Source organism: Bufo bufo, chromosome 4 (assembly GCF_905171765.1).
Source record: "Bufo bufo chromosome 4, aBufBuf1.1, whole genome shotgun sequence".
Taxonomy (NCBI): Eukaryota; Metazoa; Chordata; class Amphibia; order Anura; family Bufonidae; genus Bufo; species Bufo bufo.
In genome coordinates, this window is record NC_053392.1 from 241,531,133 (window position 1) to 241,544,324 (window position 13,192).

General features: G+C 42.9%; 1 protein-coding gene across 1 annotated transcript in view; it reads left to right on the top strand.

Moving 5' to 3' along the window:
- Positions 1–13,192, top strand: part of LOC120999139 — a 260,278-nt gene that overhangs the window by 31,019 nt on the left and 216,067 nt on the right. The window contains exons 19-25 of the mRNA XM_040430012.1: positions 7,717–7,884; positions 8,050–8,163; positions 8,399–8,662; positions 9,105–9,251; positions 9,450–9,631; positions 9,730–9,910; positions 11,505–11,630. Coding sequence (XP_040285946.1) covers positions 7,717–7,884; positions 8,050–8,163; positions 8,399–8,662; positions 9,105–9,251; positions 9,450–9,631; positions 9,730–9,910; positions 11,505–11,630 — 1,182 coding nt within the window. The remainder of the gene's footprint in view (positions 1–7,716; positions 7,885–8,049; positions 8,164–8,398; positions 8,663–9,104; positions 9,252–9,449; positions 9,632–9,729; positions 9,911–11,504; positions 11,631–13,192) is intronic.

Below are 13,192 nucleotides of genomic sequence, written 5' to 3' on the forward strand. Positions count from 1 at the left end.
GCAGGAAAGCACCTCCAAGGCATAACATGCTAACTCTGGCCACGTGGACAATTTCGAAACCCAGTAGTTGAATGGGGCCGAACCATCCGTCAGGATGTGGAGGGGTGTGCAGACATACTGTTCAACCATGTTAGTGAAATGCTGCCTCCTGCTAACACGTTCCGTATCAGGTGTCGGTGCAGATAGCTGTGGCGTGGAGACAAAACTTTTCCACATTTCTGCCATGCTAACCCTGCCCTCAGATGAGCTGGCCGTGACACAGCTGCGTTGGCGACCTCTTGCCACTCCTCTGCCTTCACCTTCCACCTGTTCCCCTGTGACATGTGGGAATGCTCTCAAGAGCGCCTCTATCAGCGTGCGCTTGTACTCGCGCATCTTACGGTCGCGCTCCAGTTCAGGAATTAAAGTGGGCACATTGTCTTTATACCGGGGATCCAGCAGGGTGGCCACCCAGTAGTCTGCACACGTTAAAACGTGGGCAACTCTGCTGTCGTTGCGCAGGCATTGGAGCATATATTCGCTCATGTGGGCCAGGCTACCCATGGGTAAGGACAAGCTGTCCTCTGTGGGAGGCGTATCGTCATCGTCCACCGTATCCCCCCAGCCACGCACCAGTGATGGGCCTGGGCTGCCACCCCGCTGTGAACTTGCGTCATCCTCGTCCCCCTCCACCTCCTCCTCCTCCTCGTCCTCCAGTACAGTGCCTTGGCTGGCGACTTGTGAACCTGTCCTCTGCTGCTTAAACAAACCTCCCTCTGAGCCACTTCGAACAGACTGGCCCGAAAGTGTTAGAAACGAGCCCTCATCCTCCTCCTCCTCCTCCACCTGGGCCACCTCCTCTAACATCATTGCCCTAAGTGTTTTCTCAAGGAGACATAGAAGTGGTATTGTAACGCTGATAACAGTGTCATCGCCACTGGCCATGTTGGTGGAGTACTCGAAACAGCGCAGCAGGGCACACAGGTCTCGCATGGAGGCCCAATCATTGGTGGTGAAGTGGTGCTGTTCGGCAGTACGACTGACGCGAGCGTGCTGCAGCTGAAACTCCACTATGGCCTGCTGCTGCTCGCACAGTCTCTCCAGCATGTGCAAGGTGGAGTTCCACCGGGTGGGCACGTCGCATATGAGGCGGTGAGCGGGAAGGCCGAAGTTCCGCTGTAGCGCAGACAGGCGAGCAGCGGCAGGATGTGAACGGCGGAAGCGCGCACAGACGGCCCGCACTTTATGCAGCAGCTCTGACATGTTGGGGTAGTGGTGAATGAACCTCTGCACCACCAAGTTCAGCACATGCGCCAGGCAAGGGATGTGCGTCAAACCGGCTAGTCCCAGAGCTGCCACGAGATTTCGCCCATTATCGCATACCACCAGGCCTGGCTTGAGGCCCACCGGCAGAAACCACTCGTCGGTCTGTTGTTCAATACCCCGCCACAACTCCTTTGCGCTGTGGGGCCTGTCCCCCAAACATATGAGTTTCAGAATGGCCTGCTGACGTTTACCCCGGGCTGTGCTGAAGTTGGTGGTGAAGGTGTGTGGCTGACCGGATGAGCTGGTGGAAGCAGTGGAGGAGGAAGCCGAGTAGGAGGAGGAGGCTACAGGAGGCAGAGAATGATGCCCTGCGATCCTAGGGGGCGGAAGGACGTGCGCCAAGGAACTGTCCGCCGGGGGCCCAGCCGCCACTACATTCATCCAGTGTGCAGTTAGTGAGATATAGCGTCCCTGGCCGTGCTTACTGGTCCACGTATCTGTGGTTAGGTGGACCTTGCCACAAATGGCGTTGCGCAGTGCACACTTGATTTTATCGGACACTTGCATGTGCAGGGAAGGCACGGCTGTCTTGGAGAAGTAGTGGCGGCTGGGAACCACATACTGCGGGACAGCCATGGCCATCAGCTGTTTGAAGCTGTCTGTGTCCACCAGCCGGAATGACAGCATTTCAAAGGCCAGCAGTTTAGAAATGCTGGCGTTCAGGCCAAGGGCTCGAGGGTGACTCGGGGGGAATTTGCGCTTCCTCTCTAAGGTTTGAGATATTGAGAGCTGAACGCTGCTGTGTGATATAGTGGAGACGCTAGTTGACGGTGGCGGTGGTGGTGGTGTCGGTGGCACATCCTCTGTTTGCTGCTCGGCAGGTGGCAACATTCCTCTCGAGGCGGAAGCCGAGGCAGCAGCGGTAGAGGGAGCAGGGGGAGCCTCAGCGAGTGCCTGGTTTTTAAGGTGTGTACCCCACTGCAGTTCATGCTTTGCATGTAGATGCCTGGTCATGCAGGTTGTGCTGAGGTTCAGAACGTTAATGCCTCGCCTCAGGCTCTGATGGCAGAGCGTGCAAGTCACTCGGGTCTTGTCGGTAGGACATTGTTTAAAGAAGTGCCATGCCAGGGAACTCTTTGAAGCTGCCTTTGTGGGGCTGGGTCCCTGTTGGCGATGTCCAGTAGCAGGCGAACTCTGGGGGCGGCGGCTCGTCTGCTTTGGCCCCCTGCTCCCTCTTTGGCTTCGCTGTTATCTCGGTCTCACCACTACCTCTTCCTCTGAACTGTGAAAGTCATCGCCACGACCTTCAGTCCATGTGGGGTCTAAGACCTCATCGTCCTCTGCATCGTCTTCCACCCAGTCTCCCTCCCTGACCTCCTCCTGTTCAGTCTGCACACTGCAAAAAGACACGGCAGTGGGCACCTGTGTTTCGTCATCATCAGAGAGTCGGTGACTCTGCTGTGGTGGTATTCCCATGTCCTCTTCATCTGGAGACATAAGTGGTTGTGCGTCAGTGCATGGTATGTCTTCCTCCACTGGGGAAGGGCTAGGTGGACGCCCCTGGGAAACCCTGGAAGCAGAGTCTTCAAACAGAAGAAGAGACTGCTGCATAACTTGTGGCTCAGACCGTTTCCCTGATATGCTTGGGGGTGATGTGACAGACTGATGGGCTTGGTTTTCAGGTGCCACCTGTGCGCTTTCCGCAGAAGACTGGGTGGAAGACCATGTGGTGAACGTGCTGGAAGCACTGTCGGCCACCCAATCGATTAATGCCTGTACCTGCTCAGGCCTTACCATCCTAAGAGCGGCATTGGGCCCCACGAGATATTGCGGTACATTCTGCCGGCTAGTTGAGGGAGTTCGTTCCCTACTGTGTGCGCCTGGGGCCGAACGGCCACGTCCTCTACCAGCAACAGAGGCTCCACGGACACCACCACGACCGCGTCCTCGTCCCTTAATAGTATTTTTCTTCATTGTTGCGATTCAACTCGCACCACAATGAAATATATTATTTTTTATAAGCAAAATCCCCTCACTGGAATACTTTCAGTCTTTTGACTGTATGGATTACAGATGGAATGACTGTTATATGTGAGTACCGCTTTCTTTGACAGATTCTAGTATGGGTACATATATGTTTTCCCAACCCCAGCACATTAGTTTGCTAATTCCAGATGTATGAAACGCAGGCCTAACTGTATCTAGTATATTGAATGCCAGATAAACTAACTTGGCCTTTTTTAAATAAAATAAAAATTCCCTCACTGGAATACTTTCAGTCTTTTGACTGTATGGATTACAGATGGAATGACTGTTATATGTGAGTACCGCTTTCTTTGACAGATTCTAGTATGGGTACATATATGTTTTCCCAACCCCAGCACATTAGTTTGCTAATTCCAGATGTATGAAACGCAGGCCTAACTGTATCTAGTATATTGAACGCCAGATAAACTAACTTGGCCTTTTTTAAATAAATAAAAAATTCCCTCACTGGAATACTTTCAGTCTTTTGACTGTATGGATTACAGATGGAATGACTGTTATATGTGAGTACCGCTTTCTTTGACAGATTCTAGTATGGGTACATATATGTTTTCCCAACCCCAGCACATTAGTTTGCTAATTCCAGATGTATGAAACGCAGGCCTAACTGTATCTAGTATATTGAACGCCAGATAAACTAACTTGGCCTTTTTTAAATAAAAAAAATCCCCTCACTGGAATACTTTCAGTCTTTTGACTGTATGGATTACAGATGGAATGACTGTTATATGTGAGTACCGCTTTCTTTGACAGATTCTAGTATGGGTACATATATGTTTTCCCAACCCCAGCACATTAGTTTGCTAATTCCAGATGTATGAAACGCAGGCCTAACTGTATCTAGTATATTGAACGCCAGATAAACTAACTTGGCCTTTTTTAAATAAAAAAAATTCCCTCACTGGAATACTTTCAGTCTTTTGACTGTATGGATTACAGATGGAATGACTGTTATATGTGAGTACCGCTTTCTTTGACAGATTCTAGTATGGGTACATATATGTTTTCCCAACCCCAGCACATTAGTTTGCTAATTCCAGATGTATGAAACGCAGGCCTAACTGTATCTAGTATATTGAACGCCAGATAAACTAACTTGGCCTTTTTTAAATAAAAAAAATTCCCTCACTGGAATACTTTCAGTCTTTTGACTGTATGGATTACAGATGGAATGACTGTTATATGTGAGTACCGCTTTCTTTGACAGATTCTAGTATGGGTACATATATGTTTTCCCAACCCCAGCACATTAGTTTGCTAATTCCAGATGTATGAAACGCAGGCCTAACTGTATCTAGTATATTGAACGCCAGATAAACTAACTTGGCCTTTTTTAAATAAATAAAAAATTCCCTCACTGGAATACTTTCAGTCTTTTGACTGTATGGATTACAGATGGAATGACTGTTATATGTGAGTACCGCTTTCTTTGACAGATTCTAGTATGGGTACATATATGTTTTCCCAACCCCAGCACATTAGTTTGCTAATTCCAGATGTATGAAACGCAGGCCTAACTGTATCTAGTATATTGAACGCCAGATAAACTAACTTGGCTTTTTTTAAATAAAAAAAATCCCCTCACTGGAATACTTTCAGTCTTTTGACTGTATGGATTACAGATGGAATGACTGTTATATGTGAGTACCGCTTTCTTTGACAGATTCTAGTATGGGTACATATATGTTTTCCCAACCCCAGCACATTAGTTTGCTAATTCCAGATGTATGAAACGCAGGCCTAACTGTATCTAGTATATTGAACGCCAGATAAACTAACTTGGCCTTTTTTAAATAAAAAAAATTCCCTCACTGGAATACTTTCAGTCTTTTGACTGTATGGATTACAGATGGAATGACTGTTATATGTGAGTACCGCTTTCTTTGACAGATTCTAGTATGGGTACATATATGTTTTCCCAACCCCAGCACATTAGTTTGCTAATTCCAGATGTATGAAACGCAGGCCTAACTGTATCTAGTATATTGAACGCCAGATAAACTAACTTGGCCTTTTTTAAATAAAAAAAATTCCCTCACTGGAATACTTTCAGTCTTTTGACTGTATGGATTACAGATGGAATGACTGTTATATGTGAGTACCGCTTTCTTTGACAGATTCTAGTATGGGTACATATATGTTTTCCCAACCCCAGCACATTAGTTTGCTAATTCCAGATGTATGAAACGCAGGCCTAACTGTATCTAGTATATTGAACGCCAGATAAACTAACTTGGCCTTTTTTAAATAAAAAAAATTCCCTCACTGGAATACTTTCAGTCTTTTGACTGTATGGATTACAGATGGAATGACTGTTATATGTGAGTACCGCTTTCTTTGACAGATTCTAGTATGGGTACATATATGTTTTCCCAACCCCAGCACATTAGTTTGCTAATTCCAGATGTATGAAACGCAGGCCTAACTGTATCTAGTATATTGAACGCCAGATAAACTAACTTGGCCTTTTTTAAATAAAAAAAATTCCCTCACTGGAATACTTTCAGTCTTTTGACTGTATGGATTACAGATGGAATGACTGTTATATGTGAGTACCGCTTTCTTTGACAGATTCTAGTATGGGTACATATATGTTTTCCCAACCCCAGCACATTAGTTTGCTAATTCCAGATGTATGAAACGCAGGCCTAACTGTATCTAGTATATTGAACGCCAGATAAACTAACTTGGCCTTTTTTAAATAAATAAAAAATTCCCTCACTGGAATACTTTCAGTCTTTTGACTGTATGGATTACAGATGGAATGACTGTTATATGTGAGTACCGCTTTCTTTGACAGATTCTAGTATGGGTACATATATGTTTTCCCAACCCCAGCACATTAGTTTGCTAATTCCAGATGTATGAAACGCAGGCCTAACTGTATCTAGTATATTGAACGCCAGATAAACTAACTTGGCCTTTTTTAAATAAAAAAAATTCCCTCACTGGAATACTTTCAGTCTTTTGACTGTATGGATTACAGATGGAATGACTGTTATATGTGAGTACCGCTTTCTTTGACAGATTCTAGTATGGGTACATATATGTTTTCCCAACCCCAGCACATTAGTTTGCTAATTCCAGATGTATGAAACGCAGGCCTAACTGTATCTAGTATATTGAACGCCAGATAAACTAACTTGGCCTTTTTTAAATAAAAAAAATTCCCTCACTGGAATACTTTCAGTCTTTTGACTGTATGGATTACAGATGGAATGACTGTTATATGTGAGTACCGCTTTCTTTGACAGATTCTAGTATGGGTACATATATGTTTTCCCAACCCCAGCACATTAGTTTGCTAATTCCAGATGTATGAAACGCAGGCCTAACTGTATCTAGTATATTGAACGCCAGATAAACTAACTTGGCCTTTTTTAAATTAAAAAAAAATTCCCTCACTGGAATACTTTATGGCTTTTCACTGTATGGATTACAGGTGGACTGGTATTAGTAGGGGTGACACAAGCACACCCAAGTCCCTGATGTAGGATTTCTATGGCACAGACCACTATTACAAGTGATTAATGGACGTTGGGAGAGATTGTGCTGCAGCACTAGTCCCAAGATGGCCGCCGCCTATCAGCCCAGTAACATGTGCCACAAAATGGTCTGCACAACCTTTAAAAAAAATAGCCTTGGACTGTGCTGCTAAATCGCTATTGGTCTGAATCCCAGGTGTAGATGTCTGACTTGTTTGGAGCTTTGGAATGCACACTGTGGCAGCTTCTGCTGCAGCACTACAAGTCGCAAAATGGCGGCCGGCGGTCAGCCCAGGTACATGTGGATGGAAAAATCACTCTGGCCACTCTAAAAATAGCCAATCCCTATCAAAAAAGCAGCTCAGCTGCAGTTGTTCAGATGAATCACAGGTGGAGGAGAGAAATTTGCTTCCAGTTATTCAATTATCCCTGCCTATTCTCGCCCTAGCATCAGCTGCGTCTATCCCTGTTCTATTCACATCGGGAGTGAGCACGTCCCGACGTGCGCACAAGCTTATAAAGAGGCTGAGTCACATGCTGCACTTGGCCAATCACAGCCTTGCCAATAGTAGGCATGGCTGCGATGGCATCTTAGGGCAAGTAGTATGATGCATGTTGATTGGCTGCTTTGCAGCCTTTCAAAATGCGCCAAAATACATGCCGAACGACGAACCCGAACCCGAACTTTTACGAAAAAGTTCGGGTTCGGGTCCGTGTCACGAACACCCCAAAATTCGGTACGGACCCGAACTATGCTCGAACTGTTCGCTCAACACTACTTGCTACATTATAACTTTAGAAGCAAGATTTAGCTAAAAAATATTGAAGACTATTTACAAGTGCCATAATGAATGTCCAAAGGCATATTGTACATTTTGTATGTGATTCCTGTTTTGTGTGGATATGCCTTGTTAATATATTCTAATTTAACTCTTTCAAGACAACTCTACCTATGTAACCCAAATCACACTGGAGAAGACAGAAAAAGATGAAATAAAAGCCTCATTCGATGGGGGGATATCAGTTACAGTTTCCGCTGATCAGGGAGCTCTGAGTTTTACCACAATGTTAGATATTTCCTACAAGAATAAAACAGAAGGCCTCCTGGGTAAGATCCAGTCTCCTTCCAGTTCTTCACTGCTATACTGTATTTATATGTTATCATTGATCTGCTATGTACACTGCAGTTTACAGCTATAAATATAAGCAATAAAAAGAACTATGAATATTTTTGTGTAATAACTACCGTATGTGTACAATTTTTTTTTTACAGGGATCTTCAATGATGATAAGACAGATGATCTGATGGCAGCCAATGGGACCAAGCTAGAATTTAATGGTGTGAAACTTCCCAATGATTCCCTCATCTTTGAAATTGGAATGACATGTAAGTGATTAGATCAATAAATTTGGTATAGTGTTCCTAAGAGGAGCTATCAGTTCTGATGTGAACAAGTCAATTCACCTGTTTTGGCGTTTTGTGAATTAGCTAGCTGATTCGCTGTTCCATGGAATAGAATACTGATACCTGAAGTTACAAAAAGACTGTCCATTTGACATACATTTGGGGAAATGATCAAAAAGTCTTTGCGTCTCTAATTATCAATTACTTTATTTCACAGGGAAAACTAATCCTTTGGACAGCATCTTCATCTACAATAAACCAATGAAGGAATCTTGGTACACCTACAACAATAACACATTTGTGCCAAAGTTTTATGATGAGATTCTCTTGACGAGTAGCAGTGAAGAAATCCAGAGAGCAAATCAAACATGTCAAGGAAATGATGAGTGTATTTTTGATATCCTGAGCACTGGAAATGATGCTTTAGGAAAAGCCACCCTTAACAGTCTCAGTGCAGCCATTGAACAAAGCAGCACAATGAGTAAGAAACATTTTTTACTCTGTTTCATATAATTTCATACATTTTATACACAGATGTGTCCTTTGTTACTCCTCATGGCTCAGCATATCTGGAGATATGTGGCACGAGATGACCAGCTTTTTGACATAATTTTGTGATATTGTGTCATGAGATGTCTATCTTATATGTGTCTACTTACAGCCACCAATTAGTTGGTTTGTGTATTGCAATCCATCAAGAGTTTGCTAGTATGTTTCTGTAAAGATTTTTTCATGAGAAAGTAGAGTCTACAACCAAATTCACGGTAGGAGTGGCCACAATTCCAAGAATTGTTAGCATTGGCCATTCTAAATATTCTTAACAAATCATTTAACATACAAATGCTATCCTCTAGTTGAACAAGCTGACAACATAGTCCAAAGCTATACTTCCAGTTAATAAATGGTGCATCTTTTCTCTACAGATAACTTTCCTCCAAATGTTACTGGACCCACCACTATTCACACCAAACTTTTTGAGCCAATAACAGTGTATTACACAGCCACTGATGATAACAATGATACTGTGATCTTCTCTTTGGAGACAGACTCCTCTGACATCAATATAACAGGTGAATCTATGTCAGGTAGTACTGATGGTTATATAGGTTCAGCTGCCTTTTCAGTTAAAAGTATCCAGTTCAACCTATTAATTTACTGTGATCACTGATATATAAAGCATATCCCTATCAACTACCATAATAGTAGTAGTAATAATCTATTTTCTTTGTAAATATGCTTTATTCTCTTCCTTCTTTACTTCTGTACAGCTACTGGGATGTTGGTATGGTACCCCACCAGTTCAGCGCCAATTAACGTCACCGTAATTGCTAATGATTCCAAAGTCACCACTGCAGTGCTTCTAACGCTGGTGCTCTGCAACTGCACCAACAATGGCAGTTGTCTCTATGATAGTGTCACCAGTGTAGCAAATGAAACCACAACCTTCCGGGTAAGCTATCATATGCAATTATATCAATCATGGTTTACAAGAATAGAAAGTATATTTGTATAATTTACATACGTGGCTTTATCTGTCTCACAATGCAGGTGGCTGGATGTAACTGTTCTGCCGCATGGACTGGGACATTCTGTGAAGAGGATTTTAATGCTTGTGCAGGAAACACATGTTTTAACAGCAGTAGTTGTGTAGATTACAAAGCACCTCAGGAAGGATTTGAGTGTGGTCCATGTCCTCCTTTTCTAACTGGAGATGGAATAACCTGCACAGGTCGGTAAAAGCTTCATCTTTCTTCTCCTCCCTGCAAACTTTTTAAGGATTTTAGAAAATATAAATCTGACTTTTCAGCTATCATCATTCAGTGAGGAAAATTAAGCTTCCCCTTCCAATATTTATTGGGGACATGGGATCCCTTCAGCAGGATTGCATTGCTTTAAAATGTCTTTAAAACATATGAAGTGTTATTACCATTGTTAGGGTGGGATCACATTAGCGTTCGTATTTCCATTATACTGTTTCGTTATAACAGGGTTATAACGGAATATAACGAGAGTTTAGGACGGAATGCAAAACGGAACCCTTTGAGAGGCATTCTTTTTTGCTCCGTCCTAATACATGTCTAAGGGGAGAAATAATGGGTAATGGTTCGGTTTTCTTCCATCAAGCATGATGGAAAAAAGAGTCCTGTCAACAGCGTGTAGTTGGTTTGTAAGGAGACAGCAAGAATAATTATCTGAAAAAATGTTAACCAGTTAGCTCCTTAGGACATAGTTGTACATCCAAATGCTCAAGAAGTTAAAGTGATTGGCCAGTGACTTGAATTGAGATGACCTGCAATATCAGACACATCCCAGGGGAACGAGGGGCACTGTTTCTACAAAAAAATCTAAATAAATAACTTTTCTTTGAATGGCATGGGATACAAGTGCAAGAGATAGGCCTATATTTTTAGATACTGTATTTCTTAAAAATAAAAAATAAAAAACACAAAAAATCTGGAGATGTATTCTGAAATGTCATAGAGTAAGTTTTTTTTAGATCCATATTAAAAGGCTTTTCAATGGAGAAAATTTTGTTTTAATGAAAGATGACAGCAAGGGTTAAAAAAATTTAATAAACCATACTTACTGCACCATTTCCCTGCAGCTGCTGTTTTGATGTTGCCTCGGTCCTGTTACTCTCTGCTTCCTTCCTGACCCCATTTTATTACACAGGAACTTGGAAGGTCTGCTCAGCTAATTTGTTTCTTCTGAAAACCACTTAAAGGGGTTATGTCATTTTTGATATATCACAAAGATATACCATCAATGTCAGAAAGTTACAGGTCCCACCAGGACACACATGCGTGGACAACTTCCCTTCACAGCTATGGGAGTTGAACACTAGTTCCGATATGTCCAGCAATCACATTGCGGTGAATGGAGCTATGGCTATGGCGCACTCTTGTTTTATCTCTGCGGGACTTCCAGAAATAGCTGAGCATACTCGCTTGCATGTGCGATGCACTCCCCTTCACTTTGGGGGCCCCATTCTGGAGATAGGATGTGGTCACAAAGGAGGGACCTTCACCTATCTGACATTGATGTCATATCCTAGCTATATGTCATCAGTGTTTGAGATGAGACAACCCCTTTAAATCACACTGGCAGTACTGGTTAGGAGTAGGACAGAACAACATGGTGTATTATTAGTACTGTATGTGATATTGCGACATTACCATGCCCATTGCTATAGTCATTTTTAAATGGCTGCCATAAAATACTGTAGAACCATGTCATGGGATGTTCGCTCTGTGTAATAATAGTGCTTTTTTTTAAGAGTTTTTATCCTTTTAGAGTCTTTAAACATAATTATTTATTTCCAGATATTGATGAATGTTATCTCAACACATCAACTTGTCAGCAAATATGTAATAATTATGTGGGTGGATACAACTGCAGCTGCAATGAAGGCTACGAAGTGGATGAAAACAACAGCTCTCTGTGTGTCGGTAATGCACTGTGCTCCATTCTGTCTTATCATTATACACTGATTTACAGGTTTGCTAAAGGTAGTTGTCGTAGAACAAGAGATGATATTACAGGGAGTGCAGAATTATTAGGCAAGTTGTATTTTTGAGGATTAATTTTATTATTGAACAACAACCATGTTCTCAATGAACCCAAAAAACTCATTAATATCAAAGCTGAATATTTTTGGAAGTAGTCTTTAGTTTGTTTTTAGTTTTAGCTATTTTAGGGGGATATCTGTGTGTGCAGGTGACTATTACTGTGCATAATTATTAGGCAACTTAACAAAAAACAAATATATACCCATTTCAATTATTTATTTTTACCAGTGAAACCAATATAACATCTCAACATTAACAAATATACATTTCTGACATTCAAAAACCAAACAAAAACAAATCAGTGACCAATATAGCCACCTTTCTTTGCAAGGACACTCAAAAGCCTGCCATCCATGGATTCTGTCAGTGTTTTGATCTGTTCACCATCAACATTGCGTGCAGCAGCAACCACAGCCTCCCAGACACTGTTCAGAGAGGTGTACTGCTTTCCCTCCTTGTAAATCTCACATTTGATGATGGACCACAGGTTCTCAATGGGGTTCAGATCAGGTGAACAAGGAGGCCATGTCATTAGATTTTCTTCTTTTATACCCTTTCTTGCCAGCCACGCTGTGGAGTACTTGGACGCGTGTGATGGAGCATTGTCCTGCATGAAAATCATGTTTTCTTGAAGGATGCAGACTTCTTCCTGTACCACTGCTTGAAGAAGGTGTCTTCCAGAAACTGGCAGTAGGACTGGGAGTTGAGCTTGACTCCATCCTAAACCCGAAAAGGCCCCACAAGCTCATCTTTGATGATACCAGCCCAAACCAGTACTCCACCTCCACCTTGCTGGCGTCTGAGTCGGACTGGAGCTCTCTGCCCTTTACCAATCCAGCCACAGGCCCATCCATCTGGCCCATCAAGACTCACTCTCATTTCATCAGTCCATAAAACCTTAGAAAAATCAGTCTTGAGATATTTCTTGGCCCAGTCCTGACGTTTCAGCTTGTGTGTCTTGTTCAGTGGTGGTCGTCTTTCAGCCTTTCTTACCTTGGCCATGTCTCTGAGTATTGCACACCTTGTGCTTTTGGGCACTCCAGTGATGTTGCAGCTCTGAAATATGGCCAAACTGGTGGCAAGTGGCATCTTGGCAGCTGCACGCTTTACTTTTCTCAGTTCATGGGCAGTTATTTTGCGCCTTGGTTTTTCCACACGCTTCTTGCGACCCTGTTGACTATTTTGAATGAAACGCTTGATTGTTCGATGATCATGCTTCAGAAGCTTTGCAATTTTAAGAGTGCTGCATCCCTCTGCAAGATATCTCACTATTTTTGACTTTTCTGAGCCTGTCAAGTCCTTCTTTTGACCCATTTTGCCAAAGGAAAGGAAGTTGCCTAATAATTATGCACACCTAATATAGGGTGTTGATGTTATTAGACCACACCCCTTCTCATTACAGAGATGCACATCACCTAATATGCTTAATTGGTAGTAGGCTT